Source organism: Lethenteron reissneri, chromosome 58 (assembly GCF_015708825.2).
Source record: "Lethenteron reissneri isolate LAM-NWPU_2019-01 chromosome 58, ASM1570882v1, whole genome shotgun sequence".
NCBI classification, from domain to species: domain Eukaryota; kingdom Metazoa; phylum Chordata; class Hyperoartia; order Petromyzontiformes; family Petromyzontidae; genus Lethenteron; species Lethenteron reissneri.
The window spans coordinates 9,508,201-9,532,795 of NC_083836.1; the positions used below are offsets into that span (position 1 = coordinate 9,508,201).

Here is a 24,595-nt window from a genome sequence, read left to right on the forward strand (position 1 = left end):
ACACACTCACACACACTCACACACACACTCACACACGTATACACACGGTTAACGTCAGTGACCATCACCAAAACCGGTCTCCTCTAGGTGGACTCAGCCTTAAGTGAGTTCCTGGCGCGGTGTGCAAACATGACCACTGGGGAGACAAAGGCGTCCAGGCGTGGTGTTGGCCACCCCACCTCCTCGTGTTCCGTACTGACCATCATAGATGCTGCTCGCTAACAGCACTTGCCCCAACAGTCAGGGCATGCTATCCGGGGGATCTTTGTCTTTGTGTGAATTAGCGTGTGAATGCTCACGCTCAATTTGCACATGAGTGGCCAAATCTTCTCAGCACTTTGCGAATGAATCAGTGACAGCATCGCGCCCTCCTCTCTCTCCCTGCGACCCGCACCCTCTTCACATTGAGATTTAATTCGCATTAGTGACTCCCAACAGTACAGCAAGTAGGTTTGTTTATTGACCGGCGCGGATGATTATTTGTCGAGATGCCATCTCCCCTGATAGCCAAACTCTCATTCGTGGAAAGTCACGGATACATACCGCACGTACACAGATCCCTTTTGAACAGAGTGTTGGGGCGAGTGCTGTTTGTGAGCACCTACTGATGCATGCCGGAGAGGCACACGAGGGGATGGGTGGACAGCACCACGCCCGGCTGCCTTTGTCTCCCCAGTGCTCCTGTTTTCACACCACACCAGGAGTTGATTCGATGCTGAGTCGACCTAACGGAGGCGCAGGAGTGGTTTAAAGATTCACTCACACGCTAACACACTCTAACACACTCTAACACACTCTAACATACGTGTGTGTATATATAAACATGCATGCACATGCGACATGGGGCTGATGGGGGTGATGTAAGTCCCGTGGGGAGCGGTAGTGCAGCGGTTAGCGCACTCTGCTACGACCCCGGCGATCCAAGTTAGATTCGCGCTCAGGGCCAACATCAGTGACGAGTACTGCGTCTCAACCCGTCCGGGGCCTCCCCTCGAGTCTCTCATGAGCACCTGGTGCCGTGCGTAAACATCGCCACTGGGGGAGACAAAGGCGGCCGGGCGTGGCGCTGGCCACCCGCCCGCACGTGTTGCCGTGTCGGCCTTCACAGGTGCTACTCGCTGACCACAGCACTTGCCCCAGCAGTCTGTGGGGGCTATACGGGAGATCTTTGTCTCTGTGATCGTGATGGTGATTCGCAGTTGAAGTGTGAAGCTCTCTCTGCTGCTGCTGCTGCTGCTACGTTGGTGCACAACCAACGAGACCACTCGACGCGTTTTTCACCAGCGCTGCCTTTACACGAACGCAACATATACGACGTGCTAGGAAGAAGGGTCAATGCCCGAAACGTCGCCTATTATATAGCTTCATTTGATTTTAAGGTCACACAGTGGTATTGATGGACGTGTTGAATTTGTATGATGACAATCGTCGTTTTTGTTGATGATGCTGATGATAGTAATGACGTGAGAGTCGATGACAGTAATTCCAGACAATTGTGGTAACGTTCCCAACATCATCATCATCATCGTTATTGTTGTTGTAGTACGTGGCAGGACCCTCCTCGCACGGGTAGTCTTGAGACTCGCCCAGGGCCGCGAACGCCCGCGGCTCCGTGGTGGCTGTTGTCACCGGTAGCGCGGCTCGTTCACGTTAAAAAAAAGACGCGATCATGAATCCCAATAGACTCCCCTAACCAGCGGGTTAAGTAGCGGACGTCAATGACTCTCGCCCGCACAATGTCCCCCCCCCCACACCCCCCGTACCAGCGCCTCGTGATGTCCCCGTGAAGCAATGGCAGTAGCACTGCTGCCGTACGTACACAATCAGTACTGTGGTAAGTACACAATCAGTACTGTGGTATGTACACAATCAGTACTGTGGGTACTTACACAATCAGTACTGTGGTAAGTACACAATCAGTACTGTGGTATGTACACAATCAGTGCTGTGGGTACTTACACAATCAGTACTGTGGTAAGTACACAATCAGTACTGTGGTAAGTACACAATCAGTACTGTGGTAAGTACACAATCAGTACTGTGGGTACTTACACAATCAGTACTGTGGTAAGTACACAATCAGTACTGTGGGGAGTACACAATCAGTACTGTGGGTACTTACACAATCAGTACTGCAGGTAAGTACACAATCAGTACTGCAGGTAAGTACACAATTAGTACTGTGGGTACTTACACAATCAGTACTGCGGATAAGTACACAATCAGTACTGTGGTTTGTACACAATCAGTACTGTGGGTACTTACACAATCAGTACTGTGGTTTGTACACAATCAGTACTGTGGGTACTTACACAATCAGTACTGCAGGTAAGTACACAATCAGTACTTTGGTAAGTACACAATCAGTACTGTGGTTTGTACACAATCAGTACTGTGGGTACTTACACAATCAGTACTGCAGGTAAGTACACAATCAGTGCTGTGGTATGTACACAATCAGTACTGTGGGTACTTACACAATTAGTAATGTGGGTACTTACACAAGCAGTACTGCAGGTAAGTACACAATTAGTACTGTGGTATGTACACAATTAGTACTGCAGCACGTACACAATCAGTACTGTGGTATGTACACAATTATTACTGTGGGTACTTACACAATTAGTAATGTGGGTACTTACACAATCAGTACTGCAGGTACGTACACAATCAGCACTGCAGGTAAGTACACAATTAGTACTGCTGCGGTACGTACACAATTAGTACTGTAGGTAAGAACACAATTAGTACTGCAGGTACTTACACAATTAGTACTGCTGCGGTACGTATACAATTAGTACTGTATGTAAGAACACAATTAGTACTGCAGGTACTTACACAAGTAGTACTGCTGCGGTGCGTACACAATTAGTACTACAGGTAAGTACACAATTAGTACTGCAGGTGTGTACACAATCAGTACTGCGGGTACGTACACTCGCAGCACCATACAGCACGATCGTGTGGGTACCGCAGTACAACTCCCCCGTTGTCCACGATGCAACGCGACTGACGGAGCGAGTCGCAGGACGACTCCGAGCGCCGCTGTGCAGGGGACAGGGAGGGGGCCGCATGGGACCACCGTCACCACGTGACCACCGTGACCACCGCCACCACCACCGCCACCACCGTCACCACGTGACCACCGCCACCACCACCGTCACCACCACCACCGTCACCACCGTCACCACGTGACCACCGCCACCACCACCGCCACCACCGTCACCACGTGACCACCATGACCACCGTCACCACCACCACCGTCACCACGTGACCACCGCCACCACCACCGCCACCACCGTCACCACGTGACCACCATGACCACCGCCACCGTCACCACCACCACCGTCACCACCGTCACCACGTGACCACCGTCACCACCACCACCGTCACCACGTGACCACCGCCACCACCGTCACCACGTGACCACCGTGACCACAGCCACCACCACCACCGCCACCACCATCACCACGTGACCACCGCCACCACCGTCACCACGTGACCACCGCCACCACCGTGGTCACCGTGACCGCGCTGCGTTGGACTTCTTGTCGCACCGTACGTCGCCGCCCGCGGGAAGGGCGACACCCGTGGTCAAAAGTCTCTCGCGGCCCAGCGAGGTGTGCGGATGGCCTCATCCAGCAGTGGATCGACGGGACGGGGCCGCACTAAGACAGCGATACTCTAGAACTACCACAGCTCGAGTGGCCGGTGCGACCACTGCCTGCACTCGGGGTGACTGCACTGCACCTCAGGCGTACGGCAGCAATATGACTCATGATGCACGAGAGATGTCGTGATGAGAATCGGTTTTATTTATTGCCAGAAATCGGATTTTTGTTGTTGTTGTTATTGTGGGCGGTGGAGGTGGCGATTTTTAGGCCGAAATTGTGGGGTTCAGTTTCGTGTTTTCACTTTTGTGCCCCCTCCACCGTCTGCGCGTTACATTCAATCGCGTTCATATTGTTCCGAAATGTAATCATCGTACTTTTTTATTCGTGCACAAAAAGGTGTATCCATCGGTTCAACAATACTTCTCTAAGGCGCAGTTATTGTCAAATCGATAATTTTGGCAACGTGATTGGCGCCTTTCCCAGAAGCACGTGAGTCAATGGCCGCTTGTGACGTCACGTACATTGACGTCACATGTTCGGATTAATCCGAAAAGAAGGTTTATGTTTTTTTAAACATCCTACATTTAGGATTTGGATGCAATATTTAGATTTTTGTATATAAACCTCGAATATCACAACATTGCAATACACTAATATCACTACAATGCAAAACTGTATTATCACTACTAAACAATAAGATCACTCCAGTAAAACAAACTAATATCGCGACTATAGAACATATACTAATATCACTACAATACACTAACATTGGTACAATATAATACAATAATATCCATACAATATGATAACATAGGTACGAAACAATACGTTTATATCACTTCGCTAAAAGACAATAAACTCATATCACTACAATACAATATACAGACTTAGCTACAATGCAATGGACTAATATTACTAATATTGCTGTTATAGACAATATCGATACAATACCCTAATAGCAGTAGAATACACTAATACTACTACAATACACTAACACCACTACAATACACTAATAGACTACAATACACTAACACCACTAAAATACACTAACACCACTACACTACACTAATACACTACAATACACTAATACACTACAATACACTAATACACTACAATACACTAATACACTACAATACACTAATACACTACAATACACTAATACACTACAATACACTAATACACTACAATACACTAATACACTACAATACACTAATACCCTACAATACACTAATACACTACAATACACTAATACACTACAATACACTAATACACTACAATACACTAATACCACTACAATACACTAATACACTACAATACACTAATACACTACAATACACTAATACACTACAATACACTAATACCACTACAATACACTAATACACTACAATACACTAATACACTACAATACACTACAATACACTAATACACTAATACCACTACAATACACTAATACACTACAATACACTAATACACTGCAATACACTAATACACTACAATACACTAATACACTACAATACACTACAATACACTAATACACTACAATACACTAATACACTACAATACACTAATACCACTACAATACACTAATACACTACAATACACTAATACACTACATACACTAATACCACTACATACACTAAGACACTACAATACACTAATACACTACAATACACTAATACACTACAATACACTAATACCACTACAATACACTAAGACACTACAATACACTAATACACTACAATACACTACAATACCCTAATACCACTACATACAATACACTAATACACTACATACACTAATACACTAATACACTACAATACACTAATACACTACATACACTACAATACACAATACAATACACTAATACACTACAATACACTAATACACTACAATACACTAATACACTACAATACACTAATACACTACAATACACTAATACACTACATACACTAATACACTACAATACACTAATACACTACAATACACTAATACACTACAATACACTAATACACTACAATACACTAATACCACTACAATACACTAATACACTACAATACACTAATACACTACAATACACTAATACACTACAATACACTAATACACTACAATACACTAATACACTACAATACACTAATACACTACACTACACTAATACCACTACAATACACTAATACACTACACTACACTAATACACTACACTACACTAATACACTACACTACACTAATACACTACAATACACTAATACACTACAATACACTAATACACTACAATACACTAATACACTACACTACACTAATACACTACAATACACTAATACACTACAATACACTAATACACTACAATACACTAATACACTACATACAATACACTACACTACACTAATACACTACACTACACTAATACCACTCCAATACACTAATACACTACAATACACTAATACACTACAATACACTAATACACTACAATACACTAATACCACTACAATACACTAATACCACTACAATACACTAATACACTACAATACACTAATACACTACAATACACTAATACCACTACAATACACTAATACACTACAATACACTAATACACTACAATACACTAATACACTACAATACACTAATACACTACATACACTAATACACTACAATACACTAATACACTACAATACACTAATACACTACAATACACTAATACACTACAATACACTAATACACTACAATACACTAATACACTACAATACACTAATACACTACAATACACTACAATACACTAATACACTACAATACACTAATACACTACAATACACTAATACCACTACAATACACTAATACACTACAATACACTAATACACTACAATACACTAATACCACTACAATACACTAATACACTACAATACACTAATACACTACAATACACTAATACACTACAATACACTAATACCACTACAATACACTAATACACTACAATACACTAATACACTACAATACACTACAATACACTAATACCACTACAATACACTAATACCACTACAATACACTAATACACTACAATACACTAATACACTACAATACACTAATACCACTACAATACACTAATACACTACAATACACTAATACACTACAATACACTAATACCACTACAATACACTAATACACTACAATACACAATACAACTCAATACACTAATACCATACAATACCACTAATACACTACAATACACTAATACACTACAATACACTACAATACACTAATACCACTACAATACACTAATACACTGCAATACACTAATACACTACAATACACTAATACACTACAATACACTAATACACTACAATACACTAATACACTACAATACACTAATACACTACACTACACTAATACCACTACAATACACTAATACACTACACTACACTAATACACTACACTACACTAATACACTACACTACACTAATACACTACAATACACTAATACACTACAATACACTAATACACTACAATACACTAATACACTACACTACACTAATACACTACAATACACTAATACACTACAATACACTAATACACTACAATACACTAATACACTACAATACACTAATACACTACACTACACTAATACACTACACTACACTAATACCACTACAATACACTAATACACTACAATACACTAATACACTACACTACACTAATACACTACAATACACTAATACACTACAATACACTAATACCACTACAATACACTAATATCACTACAATACACTAATACACTACAATACACTAATACCACTACAATACACTAATACACTACACTACACTAATACACTACACTACACTAATACACTACAATACACTAATACCACTACAATACACTAATACACTACACTACACTAATACACTACAATACACTAATACACTACAATACACTAATACACTACAATACACTAATACCACTACAATACACTAATACCACTACAATACACTAATACCACTACAATACACTAATACACTACAATACACTAATACACTACAATACACTAATACCACTACAATACACTAATACCACTACAATACACTAATACACTACAAACACTAATATCACTACAATACAATGCACTGATATCAATACAATGCACTAATATCAATACAATACACTAATATCAATACAATGCACTAACACCACTACAATACACTAATACACTACAATACACTAATACACTACAATACACTAATACACTACAATACACTAATACCACTACAATACACTAATACACTACAATACACTAATACCGCTACAATACACTAATACACTACAATACACTAATACACTACAATATACTAACACCACTACAATACACTAATACCACTACAATACACTAATACACTACAATACACTAATACACTACAATACACTAATACACTACAATACACTAATACACTACAATACACTAATACCACTACAATACACTAATACACTACAATACACTAATACACTACAATACACTAATACACTACAATACACTAATACACTACAATACACTAATACCACTACAATACACTAATACACTACAATACACTAATACACTACAATACACTAATACACTACAATACACTAATATCAATACAATACACTAATACCACTACAATGCACTAATATCACTACAAAACACTAATACACTACAATACACTAATACACTACAATACACTAATACACTACAATACACTATTACCACTACAATACACTAATACACTACAATACACTAATACACTACAATACACTAATACACTACAAAACACTAATACACTACAATACACTAATACACTACAATACACTAATACCACTACAATACACTAACACCACTACAATACACTAATACACTACAATACACTAATACACTACAATACACTACAATACAAAAAATACCACTACAATACACTAATACACTACAATACACTAATCCACTACAATACACTAACACCACTACAATACACTAATATCAAAACAATGCACTAATATCAATACAATGCACTAATATCAATACAATGCACTAATATCAATACAATGCACTAACACCACTACAATACACTAATACCACTACAATACACTAATACACTACAATACACTAATACCACTACAATACACTAATACAATGCATTAATATCAATACAATACAATGCAGGAGCAGTGGGGTTCTACAGAAACATGAAAGACACTTGCGCCGATGACACAACGTCAAAGTCAAACTCCCGTCCACGCAACATCCCACACGCGACACTGGTGCTGAAACGCCATGAAAAAATAAAATACCACATTTACATAGCATCGTACAACAACCTCCTAACAATACAATCATTAGCGGGGACAATCCATATAAAACACACATAAACACAAACACACACACACTCACACATAGACAAACACACACACACAAACACACACACTCACACACACAAACACACACAAACACACTCACACACACACAAACACACACACAAACACACACACAAACACACACACAAACACACACACACTCACACATAGACACACTCACACATAGACGCACACACAAACACACACACACAAACACACACACACAAACACACAACAACAACAACCGCCTTTCGCCACTAAGTGGCGGTGACGTCACCACGACGCTTGTGTCAGGCCAAGTGCACCTTGAGGCCACGTGAAGTGTCGAACGCCCGCTGGCAGGAGGTCACGGGGCAGACCCAGGTGCCACAGGTCGACTGACTGAGATGACCGAGATGACTGGCTGATGCACCACCTGTGCCCCCTACTGTGCCAACTTGCTGTGCTTTAGCCACCCGGCGCTCCGCTCGTTGTTGTGAGCGTCGCTCCTCCGCCCTCCGTTGTTGTTGGAGGGCGACTGCCTCCAACTGCCCAGTAGCGTCCTTCACGAGCCTCCTCCACAAACACACACACACAAACACACACACACACAACACACACAAACACACACACAAACACACACACACATAAACAAAGATCCCCCGTATAGCCTTAACAGACTGTAGGGGCAAGTGCTGTTAGCGAGCACCTATGAAGGCCGGAACGGTACACGAGGGGGTGGGTGGCGAGAGCACCACGCCCGACCGCCTTTGTCTCTCCAGTGGCGATGTTTACACACCACACCAGGTACTCATGTCAGGCTGAGTCGACCTAGGGGAGGCCCAGGACCGCTTCAGATAATCGTCACTGGTGTTGGCCGTGAGCGGGAATCGAACCCGTGTCGCTAGGTTCATAGCGCAGCTCGCTAACCACTACACTAACACATAAACACACACACAAACACACACAAACAAACACACACACACACAAATACACACACAAAAACACACACACAAACACACACAAAAACACACAAAGACACAAACACACACACACACACAAACACACACAAACTCACACAAACAAACACACACACACAAACACACACACACAAACACACAAACTCACACACAAACACACACACAAAGACACACACACACAAACACACATATATATATACCCTTACTCGCGAGCACGCGGTGTGATTGTGCCGCACGTGCTCGCTGCGCCGCTGACGGCTGCTCCAGAGGGTTCGCCTGCACGTGAGAGGACGACTCGCGCGGCGACACGTGGCATCGGAGTCGTCCACCGCCGTGATCCATCCACTGCTGGATGAAGGAGCCCCCCCCCCCCACCACCACCACCAGCGTTGCTGCCAATCGAAAACGAACGGAGCGATGTGCAGTACGCAGCGAGTTCATGAACGCACGCAAACAGCCGTACATAGATATACATGCAGCATGGGCATACACACGTACACACACACACGTGTGTACGTGTGTGTGCACACTGCATTCACGTGTACGCCTATCAACTCATTCTACACACAGTCACTACTCACACATGTACACAGATGCACAATACACATGATGTACGCAAACATTTATAACCAAAGACAAAGACACTCCGTATAGCCTCTAACAGACTGTTGGGGCAAGTGCTGTTAGCGAGTCGCACCTATAAACAGCACACGAGGTGGTGTGTGGTCAGCACCACGCCCGGCCGCCTTTGTCTCCCCAGTGAAGATGTTTACACGCCGCACTAAGTACTGATTTAAGGCTGAGTCGACCTAGGAGGGGCCCATAATCGTTGGCAAAAACCCGTTTAAAATATTTCTCGCCAGCGGATGTCATTTTTGCGGGCGCGACTCCAACTCAGTCCGGATTCGGAGCGCGGTGCGCTAACCGCTGCGCCACCGCTCCCACTCCCACGCCCTTACACGGTAGTGTAGGCACGGCAGCAGACATCAGGGTTCACAAACTGAGCAGAGGGAAGCACTATTACACGCGTAGATTAATGTTGCACGTTCTTTATCCACTTCGTGTAATAAACGACTGCACGCAGAGCCATTACTGTGCATTACTCTGTCGTAGCGGATGCACCCACACATAGACACAATATCGAATGTTTGGTTAATAGGCGCGGCGTGTGTGTGAGCGTGTGTCTGTGTGCGTGTGTCTGTGTGTGCGTGTGTCTGTGTGCGTGTGTCTGTGTGTGTGTCTGTGTGTGTGTGTGTCTGTGTGTGCGTGTGTCTGTGTGTGTGTGTGTCTGTGTGTGCGTGTGTCTGTGTGTGCGTGTGTCTGTGTGTGCGTGTGTTTGTGTGTGCGTGTGTCTGTGTGCGGTGTGGCGGGTCGCACTCAGCGTTACGGATCCGGCCACCCGAGTTCGATTCGCGCTCACGACCAATGACAGTGGCGGATATTAGAACTGGTCCTGCTGCTGGGCCTCCCTTAGGTAGACTCAGCATTAAGATGGGGACCTAGTTCTGTGTATAAACATCGGCAGTGGGGAGACAAAGGCGGCCGGACGTGGTGATGTCACCCACCCCATCGTGTGCCGCGCCGGCCTTCACAACAGCACTTGCCCCAACAGTCTGATCAGGCTATATGGGGGATCTTTGTCTCTGTGTTTGTGTCTCTGTCCGCCTTGCTGCGTGTGGGGAGCGGTGGTGTAGCGTTCAGCGCATTGCGCCACGCTGCGCTACAAACCCAGCGAACCGAGTTCGATTTCCGCTCACGGCCAACACCGGTGACGATTTTCTGAACCGATCGTGGGCCTCCCCTAGGTCGACTCAGCCTCAAACGAGTACCTAGCGCGGTGCGTAGCAAGCATCGCCACTAGGGAGACAAAGGCGGCCGAGCGTGGCGCTGGCCACCCACACCATCGTGCTCGCTAACAGCACTTGCCGCAACAGTTTGTTTAAGCTACACGGGGGATTTTGTATTTTCGTTATAGGAATGCTTGGAGCCGGTGGTTCAGTAGTGGTCAACACTCTGCCTTGAACCAAACCACAGAAGTTCCACTCCAATGCGTTGGGTGTCGTCTGAGCCTTCAATCTACGGCGCGGTGTGTGATCGTCAGCACTGTGGAGGCAAAGGCGATCGGCTTCGTCAGTCCGATTTTAATAGGCGCTCCCCAACATCGCCTCGCCCGCGTTGTTTGACCGACTGAAGCAGTTAGTCCGTATTATAATTTGGCGAATTTAAAATATATTTATTATTCACTCCGGGTGCTCGCGCTGTTAGCGAGCACCTATTGAGACCGGCACGCTACCGAGGGTCTAAGAGCCGTGGTCTTTCAGCGCTGATTCATCTGACGAAGCACTACAGGTTCCCATTTTAGGCTGAATCTACCTAGGAGAGGCTTGGCTCCGGTTCTGGCACTGATGTTAGCCGGGAATCGAACTCACACTTTCACAGACATTTCGTGACTGGGCAGTTTTCACGGTGGATTTTTGTTAGCACAAATATAATCGAGTGTGTGTGTGTTTAAATCAACGACAGCCCAATTACAACCACACACTACTATTGCCATCATACATAAAGACAAATATAAAGATCCCCCGTATAGCCTTAATAGACTGTTGGGGCAAGTGCTGTTAGCGAGCACCTATGAAGGCCGGCACGGTACACGAGGGGGTGGGTGGCCAGCACCTTTGTCTCCCTCGTGGCGATGATTTTACACGCCGCACCAGGTACCCATTTGAGGCTGAGTCTACCTCGGGGAGGCGCAGGATCGGTTCAAATAATCGTCACCGGTGTTGGCCGTGAGCTGGAATCGAACTCGAGTCGCCGGGTCCATAGCGCAGCGCGCTAACCGCTACACCACCGCTCCCCACACACCACCAACACTAAAGCCTCTGCTGTGGAGTGTGACGCTCAGGCCGGTAGAAAGCGAACCAGTCGCGGAGCCCAGTAAATGGTGACCGGTTTAACACTCCACGAAAAATAGAGCAAAAACAATCATACACACACGTAATACACACAATACACAACGCACACACACACAACACACACACACAACACACACACCACACACACACAACACACACAACACACACACAACACACACACACACAACACACACAACACACACCACACACACACAACACACACAACACACACACACAACACACACGCACAAAACACACACACACAACACACACACCACACACCACACACACCACACACCACACACACTACACAACACACACACAACACACACCACACACACCACACACACAACACACACACCACACACACACAACACACCACACACACACAACCCACACACACACAACCCACACACAACACAACCCACACACAACACACCACACACACCACACACACCACACACACACCACACACACAACACACACACCACACACACACACCACACACACAACACACACACCCCACACACAACACACACACCCCACACACACCCCACACACAACACACACACACCACACACACCCCAGCACACCACACACACACAACACACACACGCACCACACACGCACCACACACACCCCACACACACCCCACACACACCCCACACACAACACACACACCCCACACACACACACACACCACACACACCACACACACCACACACACAACACACACATACACACCACACACAACACACAACACACACACCACACACCACACACACAACACACACCACACACCACACACACCACACACACACACCACACACACAACACACACACCACACACACACAACAAACACACACCCCACACACACCACACACACCACACACACAACACACACCACACACACAACACACACACCCCACACACACCACACACACCACACACACCACACACACAACACACACCACACACACACAACACACACACCCCACACACACCACACACACCACACACACAACACACACCACACACACACACAACACACACACCCCACACACAACACACACACCACACATCCCCCACACACACACACCACACACAACACACACGCACACACACACTCCCCACACACTGCATCACTTGACTCACCTTTACACACGTGCTCCTCGCACCTGCGCCTCTCTCCCCATTGGCTGGCGGCCGCTCGCGAGCCCCGCCCCCCTACCCCGTTAATGAAGGGGGCGGGGCCATGTTCATTAGGAGTCAGCCAATCACGTGGCGCCAATCCCGAACCGCGCCTCGGCTCGACAATCAGCGGTGGGTCGCAGTGGGGGGGGTGGGTGGGGTTGGTGGACGCCTCTGTGATGGGTGGAGGGGGCGGGGAGGTGGGTGGGAGACGGGGGGAGGGGGTGTCACTCGCACACCCGATGCGTGCGCTCGTCTGCGGCGTGCCAGTGTAGGTGCACGCGCAGTGGCAAGTCGGGCGTGCAGGCCAGAGTCTCTCTTACAGCGGTAGAAGCGAGAAGCGAGAGAGAGAGAATTACTTTGGCAAAGTGGCTATGATTGGTTACGGTTATTGTAGTGGTATCACACGCGCACGTGAGTTCGAGTCGTAGTGCCTAGTCCGCAAGGCACACACACACAGAGACACACACACAGAGACACACACAGACAGACACACAGACACAGACAGACACACACACACACACAGAGACACACACACAGACAGAGACACACACACAGACACACACACACAGACACACACACACAGACAGAGACACACACACAGACAGAGACACACACACAGAGACACACACAGAGACACACGCGCGTGCAGTGATGTTATGCGCATTTATTTTTTTAAAGGGTTAGATTGTTGCAGGACGACTCCGGGTTCTTGTCGACGCCGTGAGCTACAATCGCAGTATTGTCGTGAGGCTGAGAGCAGCTTTGCCGTGCTGTCGTGCGGATACGTGCGGGTAGCAACGCGCTCCATTCACACAGCTCGTGCCGCTGTCTGCGAGCGCTGAAGTTTTCTTACAAAAGTTGAGCGACAAAGTTGCGCTGAACACTGAGACCACCGCGAGAACCACGACCACCACCAGGACCACCACCACCACCAGGACCACCACCAGGACCACCACCACCATCGCCAGCAGCAGCAGCAAACAGGTCGGAGGGGAACTGTTGGCGTTCGAAACCGCGCCAGGATGTCCAAAGCTGCGGACCACGTGAAGCGGCCCATGAACGCCTTCATGGTGTGGTCGCGCGGGCAGCGGAGGAAGATGGCCCAGGAGAACCCCAAGATGCACAACTCGGAGATCTCCAAGCGCCTCGGCGCCGAGTGGAAGCTCCTGACCGAGGCCGAGAAGAGGCCCTTCATCGACGAGGCGAAGCGGCTGCGCGCGCTGCACATGAAGGAGCACCCCGACTACAAGTACCGGCCTCGCCGCAAGCCCAAGTCCCTGCTGAAGAAGGACCGCTACGCCTTCCCGCTGCCCTACCTGAGCGAGGCGGAGCACCTCAAGGCGGCCGCCTCGCTCCACGGAGCCCAGCCCGGCTCGGCCGCGGCCGCCGCCGCCGCCGCCGCGGCCGCCACGGCCGAGTCGCTCCTGGCCGCGTCGGAGAAGGCGCGCTCCTTCCTGCAGGGCGGTCCGCACGCAGGCCACTACTCGCTGCTGCAGGACCACCACCACCACAACCACCACCACCACCTCTCCAAGATGAACGAGGTCACCTCGTCGCTGGGAGCGGCGGCCGCGGCCGCGGCGGCCGCCGCGTTCCCGTACGCGGGTCTCAACGGCTACGGCGCCGGCGCCTTCAGCCCGCAGCACACGCACACGCACGCCTCGCCCGGGAACCCCGGCTACATGATCCCCTGCTCGTGCCCGGCGTGGCCGCCCAGCTCGGGCCTGCAGCCGCCGCTGGCCTACATCCTCCTGCCCGGCATGGCCAAGGCTGGACTGGAGCCCTACGCGAGTCATCACGGTGCCGCGCTCTGAGCCGCCCGTCCGTCCGTCCGTCGCGGCGGACGCCTTAGCGGGGGAATGTCTGTGAGGAAGTGAGCGGGCTGCATGGTCGGATGTTGTTGATGATCGTGATGATGATGATGGTGGTGGTGATGGTGGTGGTGGTGATGGTGGTGGTGGAAATCCGTCCGGCCCTTTCGCAAAGGAAGGAACTCAAGAGGAGGGGAGGTGATGGACGTCTCGCGAGCGAACTGGAGTCGAACTGTGGCCCAAGTGAGCTGAGAGCGCGGTGGTGGCGATGGGTGAGCGGTGCGGTGTGTCGAGGCGTGTCGGTGAGCCCGGCTCGACGGGGTGAAGCACTTTAAGAGCAGGGGGTGAGCGCGCGCGAGTGTCACGCGTGCGTCTCGTGTCGACTTGTCTCCAAGTGTGGAGGAGTTTGCTCAGCCCGCGTGCTCGTCTCGGCTCTCCTCTCTCTCTGCGTCTCAGCAACGCGCACGCTGCTCCTTGCCAATCCACTGCTGGATGATGCCCCCCCCCCCTCCTCGCCCCCCCTCCCCCACCACACCGATTCGCCATACTTCACCCCAAACATGAAGAGGAATCGCGTCAATAGTTACTGCACTCCCCGCACGGTGGGACGTGACGCTCTCCGCCCCCTGTGTTTGAAAGCGTTTGAGGTGCGTCTTATAATCCGAGAGGTGTTTGCGGGTTACCGGAAACGTACAATTAATGGGATGCGTCTTACTGTCCGAAGGGTCTCATCGTGCGGGGAATCGAGCAACGACTCTTACAATTATGTTAAGGAATTAATGGGTTTAGCGCTGCAGTAAAAACAACACCAAAACGCGTTCATCATCATCGTTTAACTCTACTTCTTCACCGTCTCATCGCTATAACGAACGCGTTTTAATTATTCAAAGGGAGATTGTGGCTAAGTTTGCGAGGCTCTTAATAACTTTCATCTTCGACTGTCATAATGATGATGGGTATTAGTCGTATTGTTGTTGTTGGAGCAATGCGTGTTGGTAGTTCGGTACTCTGAGTCGATTCAACGTGATTTGTGTTTCCAAATGTCTTCCTAATCATCATCGTCATCAATGTCTCGGTCATCATCGCGAGCATAATCGTCTCTAGAATATCCGTCGGTTTTATCATCATCATCACCATCATCATCATCACCATCAACATCACCATCATCACCACCATCATAATCACCCATTTTCTGTTGGAATGCTGATATTCATTTGCTCTTTAAAGTTTCGAGAGCATTGTTTTGTCGTCATCAGCCATGATCAATCCACTGCTGAATGTGCGCTTCCGCAAGCATATCCTACGTCGTTAAGTTGTCACATTCTTCCCTTTACCGGACATAACTACTATTATTATTACTACAAATAGAGGGGGGAGCGGTGGCGCAGCGATTAGCGCCACTGCTGCTGCGAAGCACGCGACTTGAGTTCGATTCCTTAGAAACGGCTGAGATCAGCGGGGAGCGATATCCGAACCGATCCCGGGCGATGCCTCCGACTCCCCGCGCTCACCCGGCCGGCAGTGACCTGCGGTAGTGAGGTCTGGTCAATGCCAGGTGGTAGTGAGGTCTGGTCAATGCCAGGTGGTAGTGAGGTCTGGTCAATGCCAGGTGGTAGTGAGGTCTGGTCAATGCAGGTGGTAGTGAGGTCTGGTCAATGCCAAGTGGTAGTGAGGTCTGGTCAATGCCAAGTGGTAGTGAGGTCTGGTCAATGCAGGTGCTAGTGAGGTCTGGGGCTCTCGCCGTGAACCCGGCCAGGCGTCGAGACGCCTTCGTCCGGCAGCGGCTCGGCGATGGGACGCCGAGCGAAGAGTCCGAGGGGTCGTTCTCGGAGTCCCTCTGGCCATGCGAGACTCACTCGGCACAAATCCATTTCTCGCGGTGGCCCTCACATTCCACTCCCCCCCTCGTGGAAATTCCACATTCGCGTGGCCTGGAGGTTGGGGTTACGGAGGGTCGTGATTTTTTTGTCTCTCGCGAAATCTCACGGCCGCGTTTAGACTTCCCGCAGCGTGGTGCTCGTTTTATACCACCCCGCCGTGATGATGGGTCGAGGCGACCTCTGTCTGGCTGGCGAGCTCCTCCTGCGGCTGCAACCGTGACGACGGCGGTGCGGGTGGCGTTGAACTCGGTTGTAGTTTGTACCACCCTTGTCACCACCCTTGTCTCACCACCCTTGTCACCACCCTGTCACCCCTCTGTCACTCGCCATCTCACTTCCTCGCTCTTCCTCTATTACCACCATCGCCACCACCATCACCACCATCGTCATCATCATCACCACCATCAACACCATCACCATAATCGTCATCATCAATCACCACCATCGCCACCACCATGATCATCATCATCACTACCCACCATCGTTATTTCACGATGTTCCACTGTTCTTGAATCAACGTTGACTTGAAACTTTGACTTGAAGCTGCCGCGGTTATATTTGTTATAAAATAATGCAAACGTAACTTCTCATTAGCTTGCGAACGTATTTTTTCTTGTTAAATCTTCGTCCGCCTCCATCATCATCTTCATCATCATTCTCGCGGTTCCGCGATGCGGGAGCAGCGTCGGACTTGAGCCGCAGGAGCCCCCGGGGGCTCTGCCCGTGGGGACCCCGAGGCAGAGCGAGAGAGCCGTGGGTGCCAGGCCCTCGTGTCTGCGCGCGTCTGTGTTGAACTTCTTTCGCGCCCTACAGCTTGATAACTCGAAAGTTAAGACGTCGTCACGGCCACCACGGGCGTGCGTGTGTTTGCGTGTGTGTGCGTGTGTGCGCGTGTGTGTGTGTGCGTGTGTGCGCGTGTGTGTGTGTGTGTGCGTCTGTGTGTGCACCTAGCATGGCACGAGCGCCGTGGTGAGGTCACCGCCACTTGCTGCTGCGGTGTTGCGTGACGTCTCTCGTGCGTTGTACAGATGTACATACGGAATTAAACTGCGGACTTAGCGAATATTAGTGAATAAACACAATTATTGTACTATAATATAATTCATGCTGATGACGCTAAAGAAAACAATAACACGTGTTTTAAAGATTATAACTGAAACTATACCGATTGCTGTAAACAAATAGTCGGCGCTAATTGTTCGTCCGTCCGGCTGGGAGCGTAAACAATGTTGTTGTTGTTGATCGTTTGTGTCAATCAAAAACCCTTACTCCGCGAGCAGATGTCGTGTGTAAGAGACGCCGCGCACACATGTCTTTCATACGTGTCATGTATTTTTCTGTACTATATACGATGTTTGTTTTGCACGGCGTGCGTGTGTGCGTGTGCTGGGCCTCCCGTAGGTCGACTCAGTCTTAAATGAGTACCCTGGTGCGGTGTGTAAGCGTCGCCAGTCGGGGAGACAAAGGCGGCCGGGCGTAATTATCTGGCCACACCGCATCCTCCTCGTGTGTCGTGCCGGCCTTCATAGGTGCTGATACTCGCTAGCAGCACTTGCCCCAACAGTCTGTTGGAGGCTACACGGGGGATCTTTGTCTGTGTGTAATCGTAAAATTCAGCGTCACGCATTCCGTCGTCCTCTGCGTTCCGTTGCGAATCGACACGAAATCAACGCGTGACATTCGGGATAAAAACAACCCCACGATTACGTTTGTAACACATCCTTCCACGAAACTTTTGCAGATAATTAAGATTAAAGCCAAATATATAACTGCTTCTGACTGGAGGAATATCTCGAAACGCACGTGTACACTCACGCGTAGAAGTATATTGCTGTTCATGCGTCAGCGCATGCGTGTGTGTGTGTGTACACACAGACACGTGTACACACACACACAGTTACGTGTACACACACACACACAGTCACACACACACACACACAGTCACACACACACAGTCTCACACACACACGTGTACACGCACACACACACAGACACGTGTACACACACACAGACACGTGTACGCGCACACACAGTTACGTGTACACACACACACACAGTCACACACACAGTCACACACACACAGTCTCACACACACACACGTGTACACGCACACACACAGACACGTGTACACACACACACACAGACACGTGTACGCGCACACGCGCTGGTGCGCACAGGCTGTGGATGTGATATCGACACGGCAGCGCTGTAGCTTCCTCCACGTGCGTCGCGTCGCGAGCTGTCGCATTAAACATTCGACTGACGCAGCTCCGTCTCGTCGCCGTGATGAATGTCGCGCGTGTGTTCGACACCACGCGTGCTTTTGATATATTTGCAGGCCGTCACGACCGCTTATCACGATTCGTGATCAGTTTGCATTTTGCCGCTGTTCCTCGTGCGTAGTGTGCATAATGTCAAAGTGTTCAGAATTTATATTTATACTGGAGGAGGAATCCGAAGAGCTATAAAGCTCCTCGTCACAGACGTCCAGTAGGGTCAGGTCAGGACGTGACAACAACAAAGACGACAGCAGCACGATACGAGTGCAAAGTGTAGGAAGCGTACACAAACGTACAACTCGACTTTTAAAAAAATGTTTACCTGCTAAAGCCTACTGAGCGATTCGCTTCTTCTTGTTCAGAGGCGACCTGTGCCACAAATGATCGCTGATCGAAGTGGCTTGTCGCCTGGAAATGATCACTACAGTCCTCCAATACCAACAGCCGACAGTCGCCACGGCGCCTGTGCCAGGCTAGGTGCACTTCGAGGCCTCCCATCGCCCGACTCACGGCCGTGTGACACTCAACACACACACGTGTGACACACACACACACACGTGTGACACACACACACACGTGTGGCACTCACACACACACACGTGTGGCACTCACACACACACGTGTGGCACACACACACACGTGTGAAACACACACGTGTGACACACACACACACGTGTGACACACACACACGTGTGACACACACATAGACACGTGTGACACACACACAGACACGTGTGGTCACGCCGTGTGGCACTCACACACACACACGTGTGACACACACACACACGTGTGGTCACGCCGTGTGACACACACACACACACACGTGTGACACACACACACACGTGTGGCACTCACACACACACACGTGTGACACACACATAGACACGTGTGGTCACGCCGTGTGACACACACACACACACGTGTGACACACACACACACACGTGTGACACACACACATACACACGTGTGACACACACATAGACACGTGTGGTCACGCCATGTGACACACACACACACGTGTGACACACACATAGACACGTGTGGTCACGCCGTGTGACACACACACACACGTGTGACACACACATAGACACGTGTGGTCACGCCGTGTGACACACACACACGTGTGACACACACATAGACACGTGTGGTCATGCCGTGTGACACACACACACACGTGTGTGTCACGCCGTGTGACACACACACAGACACGTGTTGTCACGCCGTGTGACACACACACACACACGTGTGACACACATACGTGTTGTCACGCCATGTGACACACACGCATTCACCCGCACCGATTGGCGCCTTCCGTCAGTTCCACGGACCGGCGATGTCGCATAAGCCCCAGCAACAACAACAACAACAATGTTTTCACAACTCTTGTCCGACGTTTCGCTGGAGACTTCAGCCAGCATCGTCGGGTGTGTTTAACAGGAGTTCGGCTCTCGCCCGACTCGCTTGGATCTGTGCCGGCCCTGTCGAGTGTCGAGTGAAGGGCTGTAGTTCAACGTTGACATTAAACTTGCACGATGTAACAACACAAGGCAAACTGCTTATGAATTGCCATCGCCTGTGTACCTGTGTGCGCGTGTGAACACGCGAGTTGTATGGTGAGGGGCGGTAGTGGTTAGCGCACCGCGCAACGAACCCGGCCCCCACGAGTTCCATTCCAGCTCACGGAGGAATAACAGTGGCGAATGTGCGAACCGGTGCTGGGCTCTTCCCTAGGTTGACTCGGCCTTACGGCGAGCAAGCACTGTGGGGAAGACAAAGGCGGCCGGGTGTGGTTGTTGGTCACCCGCCCCCTCGTGTGCCAATGTAGCCGCTAACAGAACTTCGCCAACCAGCAAGCCCGTTAAAGGCTGCACGGGGCATTTTTGTATTTGCGCGTCTACATATATACACATATACACACGCGCGCGTGTGTGGAGTGCTCTACACGTGTGTGGATTGTTCTACACGTGTGTGTGAATTGTTCTACACGTGTGTGGAGTGCTCTACACGTGTGTGTGTGTGGATTGTTCTACACGCGTGTGGATTGGTCTACACGTGTGTGGATTGTTCTACACGTGTGTGGAGTGCTCTACACGTGTGTGTGTGTGGATTGTTCTACACGCGTGTGGATTGATCTACACGTGTGTGGATTGTTCTACACGTGTGTGGAGTGCTCTACACGTGTGTGTGTGTGGATTGTTCTACACGCGTGTGGATTGGTCTACACGTGTGTGGATTGTTCTACACGTGTGTGGAGTGCTCTACACGTGTGTGTGTGTGGATTGTTCTACACGCGTGTGGATTGATCTACACGTGTGTGGATTGTTCTACACGTGTGTGGAGTGCTCTACACGTGTGTGTGTGTGTGCGCGCGCATTCCGTCACGTTCCGCCGAGCGATGATCGCGATGTCGTGTCGACAGATTGGTCGTTTCGGGCGCCGCGCTGTCGAAGAGATGTCAACTCCCTCGAGCGCGTAGGTTCGATCCCGACCCGATATTTGGAGTTTGAATTTTCCTCCGGTTTTTTTTTTATTTACCGGGCCCACATTTTAGAATCGACATCACGCGCTTCGAGAATTTTGACTGCGATACATTTCCACGTGATGATGAAGATGATGACGATGATCAGCTGTCTCTTGGCCGAGCTTCCATTTGTGGTTGGGCTGATTGCCCGAGCACCGGCGTTGTGCGTGAGATCTGCCAACTCGAAACTGCGGCGGTGGCTTCGCCTCTCAACAGGCGCGCAGTCCGAACGAGCCGTCTCAGCCACTGACGCCGCTAAGACGATCACGCAAATAATTGCCGACGTTACAACTTCAAGGATTGTTCACGCTCAAGTGAAACGTTAATATACTCGTGCACGGCGGCGCCTTGGCAACCCACTGCTGGATGTTGCACCGCGCGGGTCACTTCGTCGTCGTGAATGGGCGAGGCACAGGGAGCAGTTCTGATAGTATTCGCCTCTGATGTCTCGTGTCAGATTCAATTCACTGTGGCTGGGAATTGAACTCAGGCCCTAAGGTTTCGGAGCGTCGTTCGCTAAACACTGCGCCACCGTTCCGGAGGAAAAATAAAAGATCGTAATCACATTACATGTTCATCACGTGGTACAAATGTTGTTTGTAACGAGCCATAACATGTGAAGTTGATGCTCATCGCAGCAACAGTGAACATGTGAACATGTGTGTGTGTGTCTGTGTGTGTGTGTCTGTGTGTGTGTGTGTGCGTTGACGGGACATTGCCATACATATACACATGCCGCACACACACACACAGACACAGGTGCGCCACACACACAGACACACACACACACAGGTGCGCCACACACGATCAGCTGTTTGTGTTGAACGCGGTACGCGCAGGACGCGCAATTCACCATTGTCGAAATTCCAGCGAACATTTAGCGAATTCACGTCTCGAGACACGTGTCTAACTCATCATGATCATCATCACCGGCCATGGTCAATCTACTGCTGGACTAATGCCTTCCCCAAGCGTGCGATCCTCGCGGACGGCATTTTAACAACACTTGCCCCAAAAGTCTGTGAAGGCTATCTCTGTCTTTGTTTTATTTTGTCTGTGTGTCCACGTGTGTCGCATTCGATGTCTGAATTTCGAGATTTCTCCCTCCTCCAGAAAAACAAACGTAGCCGACTTCCAACTCAAACAAGCACACGAAGTGATGACTGCACGCGAGTGTTGATTTATTCTACGTATTTGTTTATATAAAAACAAAAAACTGAAAAACAGCATACTCCCACCACCACACACGCGTATTTACACACCCATACGTGCTACATCGAGTGTGCACGTGTATATACACGTGTATTTGTTATATATATAAATTGCTTGTAAATGTGTGTGTGTATATATTCTGGTACGTGTAAAGTCCATAGGCGTATATATATATACATATATATGATATTGTAAATACGATCTTTGGTACGGTACCTATATCTTGTGGGGAACTAACGCTGTGTTTACCGGGCAGAGGATGTAAGCGCGCTGTAACGAAGCCATGGAATAAAGCCGATCTCGACACGTCAACACGATACCTGCATGATGGTGACTTGCCTTCGGTACCCACACGCGCACCATGCACACACACACACACTCACACACTCACACTCACTCACACACACACTCACACACACACTCACACACTCACACACACACTCACACACACTCACTCACTCACACACACACTCACACACACACTCACACACACACTCACACTCACATACACACTCACACACACACACGCGCGCACCATGCACACACACACACACTCACACACACACTCACACACACTCACACACTCACACACACACTCACACACACACTCACACACACACTCACATACACACTCACACACACACTCACACACACTCACACACACTCACACACTCACACACACACTCACACACACTCACACACACACTCACACACACTCACACACACTCACACACACACACTCACACACTCACACACACACTCACATACACACATACACACTCACACACACACTCACGCACACACCGTTCAATGTATACATAAGTAGACAAAATACATAATATACAAA

At 48.7% G+C, this 24,595-nt stretch overlaps 1 protein-coding gene across 1 annotated transcript; it reads left to right on the forward strand.

Moving 5' to 3' along the window:
• Nucleotides 1–14,297: 14,297 nt before the first annotated feature.
• Nucleotides 14,298–24,060, forward strand: LOC133357594 (transcription factor Sox-14-like). The gene has a single exon (XM_061575606.1). The coding sequence runs from the start codon at nucleotides 15,068–15,070 to the stop codon at nucleotides 15,857–15,859; it is 792 nt and encodes a 263-aa protein (XP_061431590.1). The 5' UTR covers nucleotides 14,298–15,067; the 3' UTR covers nucleotides 15,860–24,060.
• The last annotated feature ends 535 nt before the right edge of the window (nucleotides 24,061–24,595 follow it).

Bases quoted from the DNA above. Each gene is read 5' to 3' on its own strand.
- LOC133357594 (XM_061575606.1), top strand. From the start codon at position 15,068: ATGTCCAAAGCTGCGGACCACGTGAAGCGGCCCATGAACGCCTTCATG.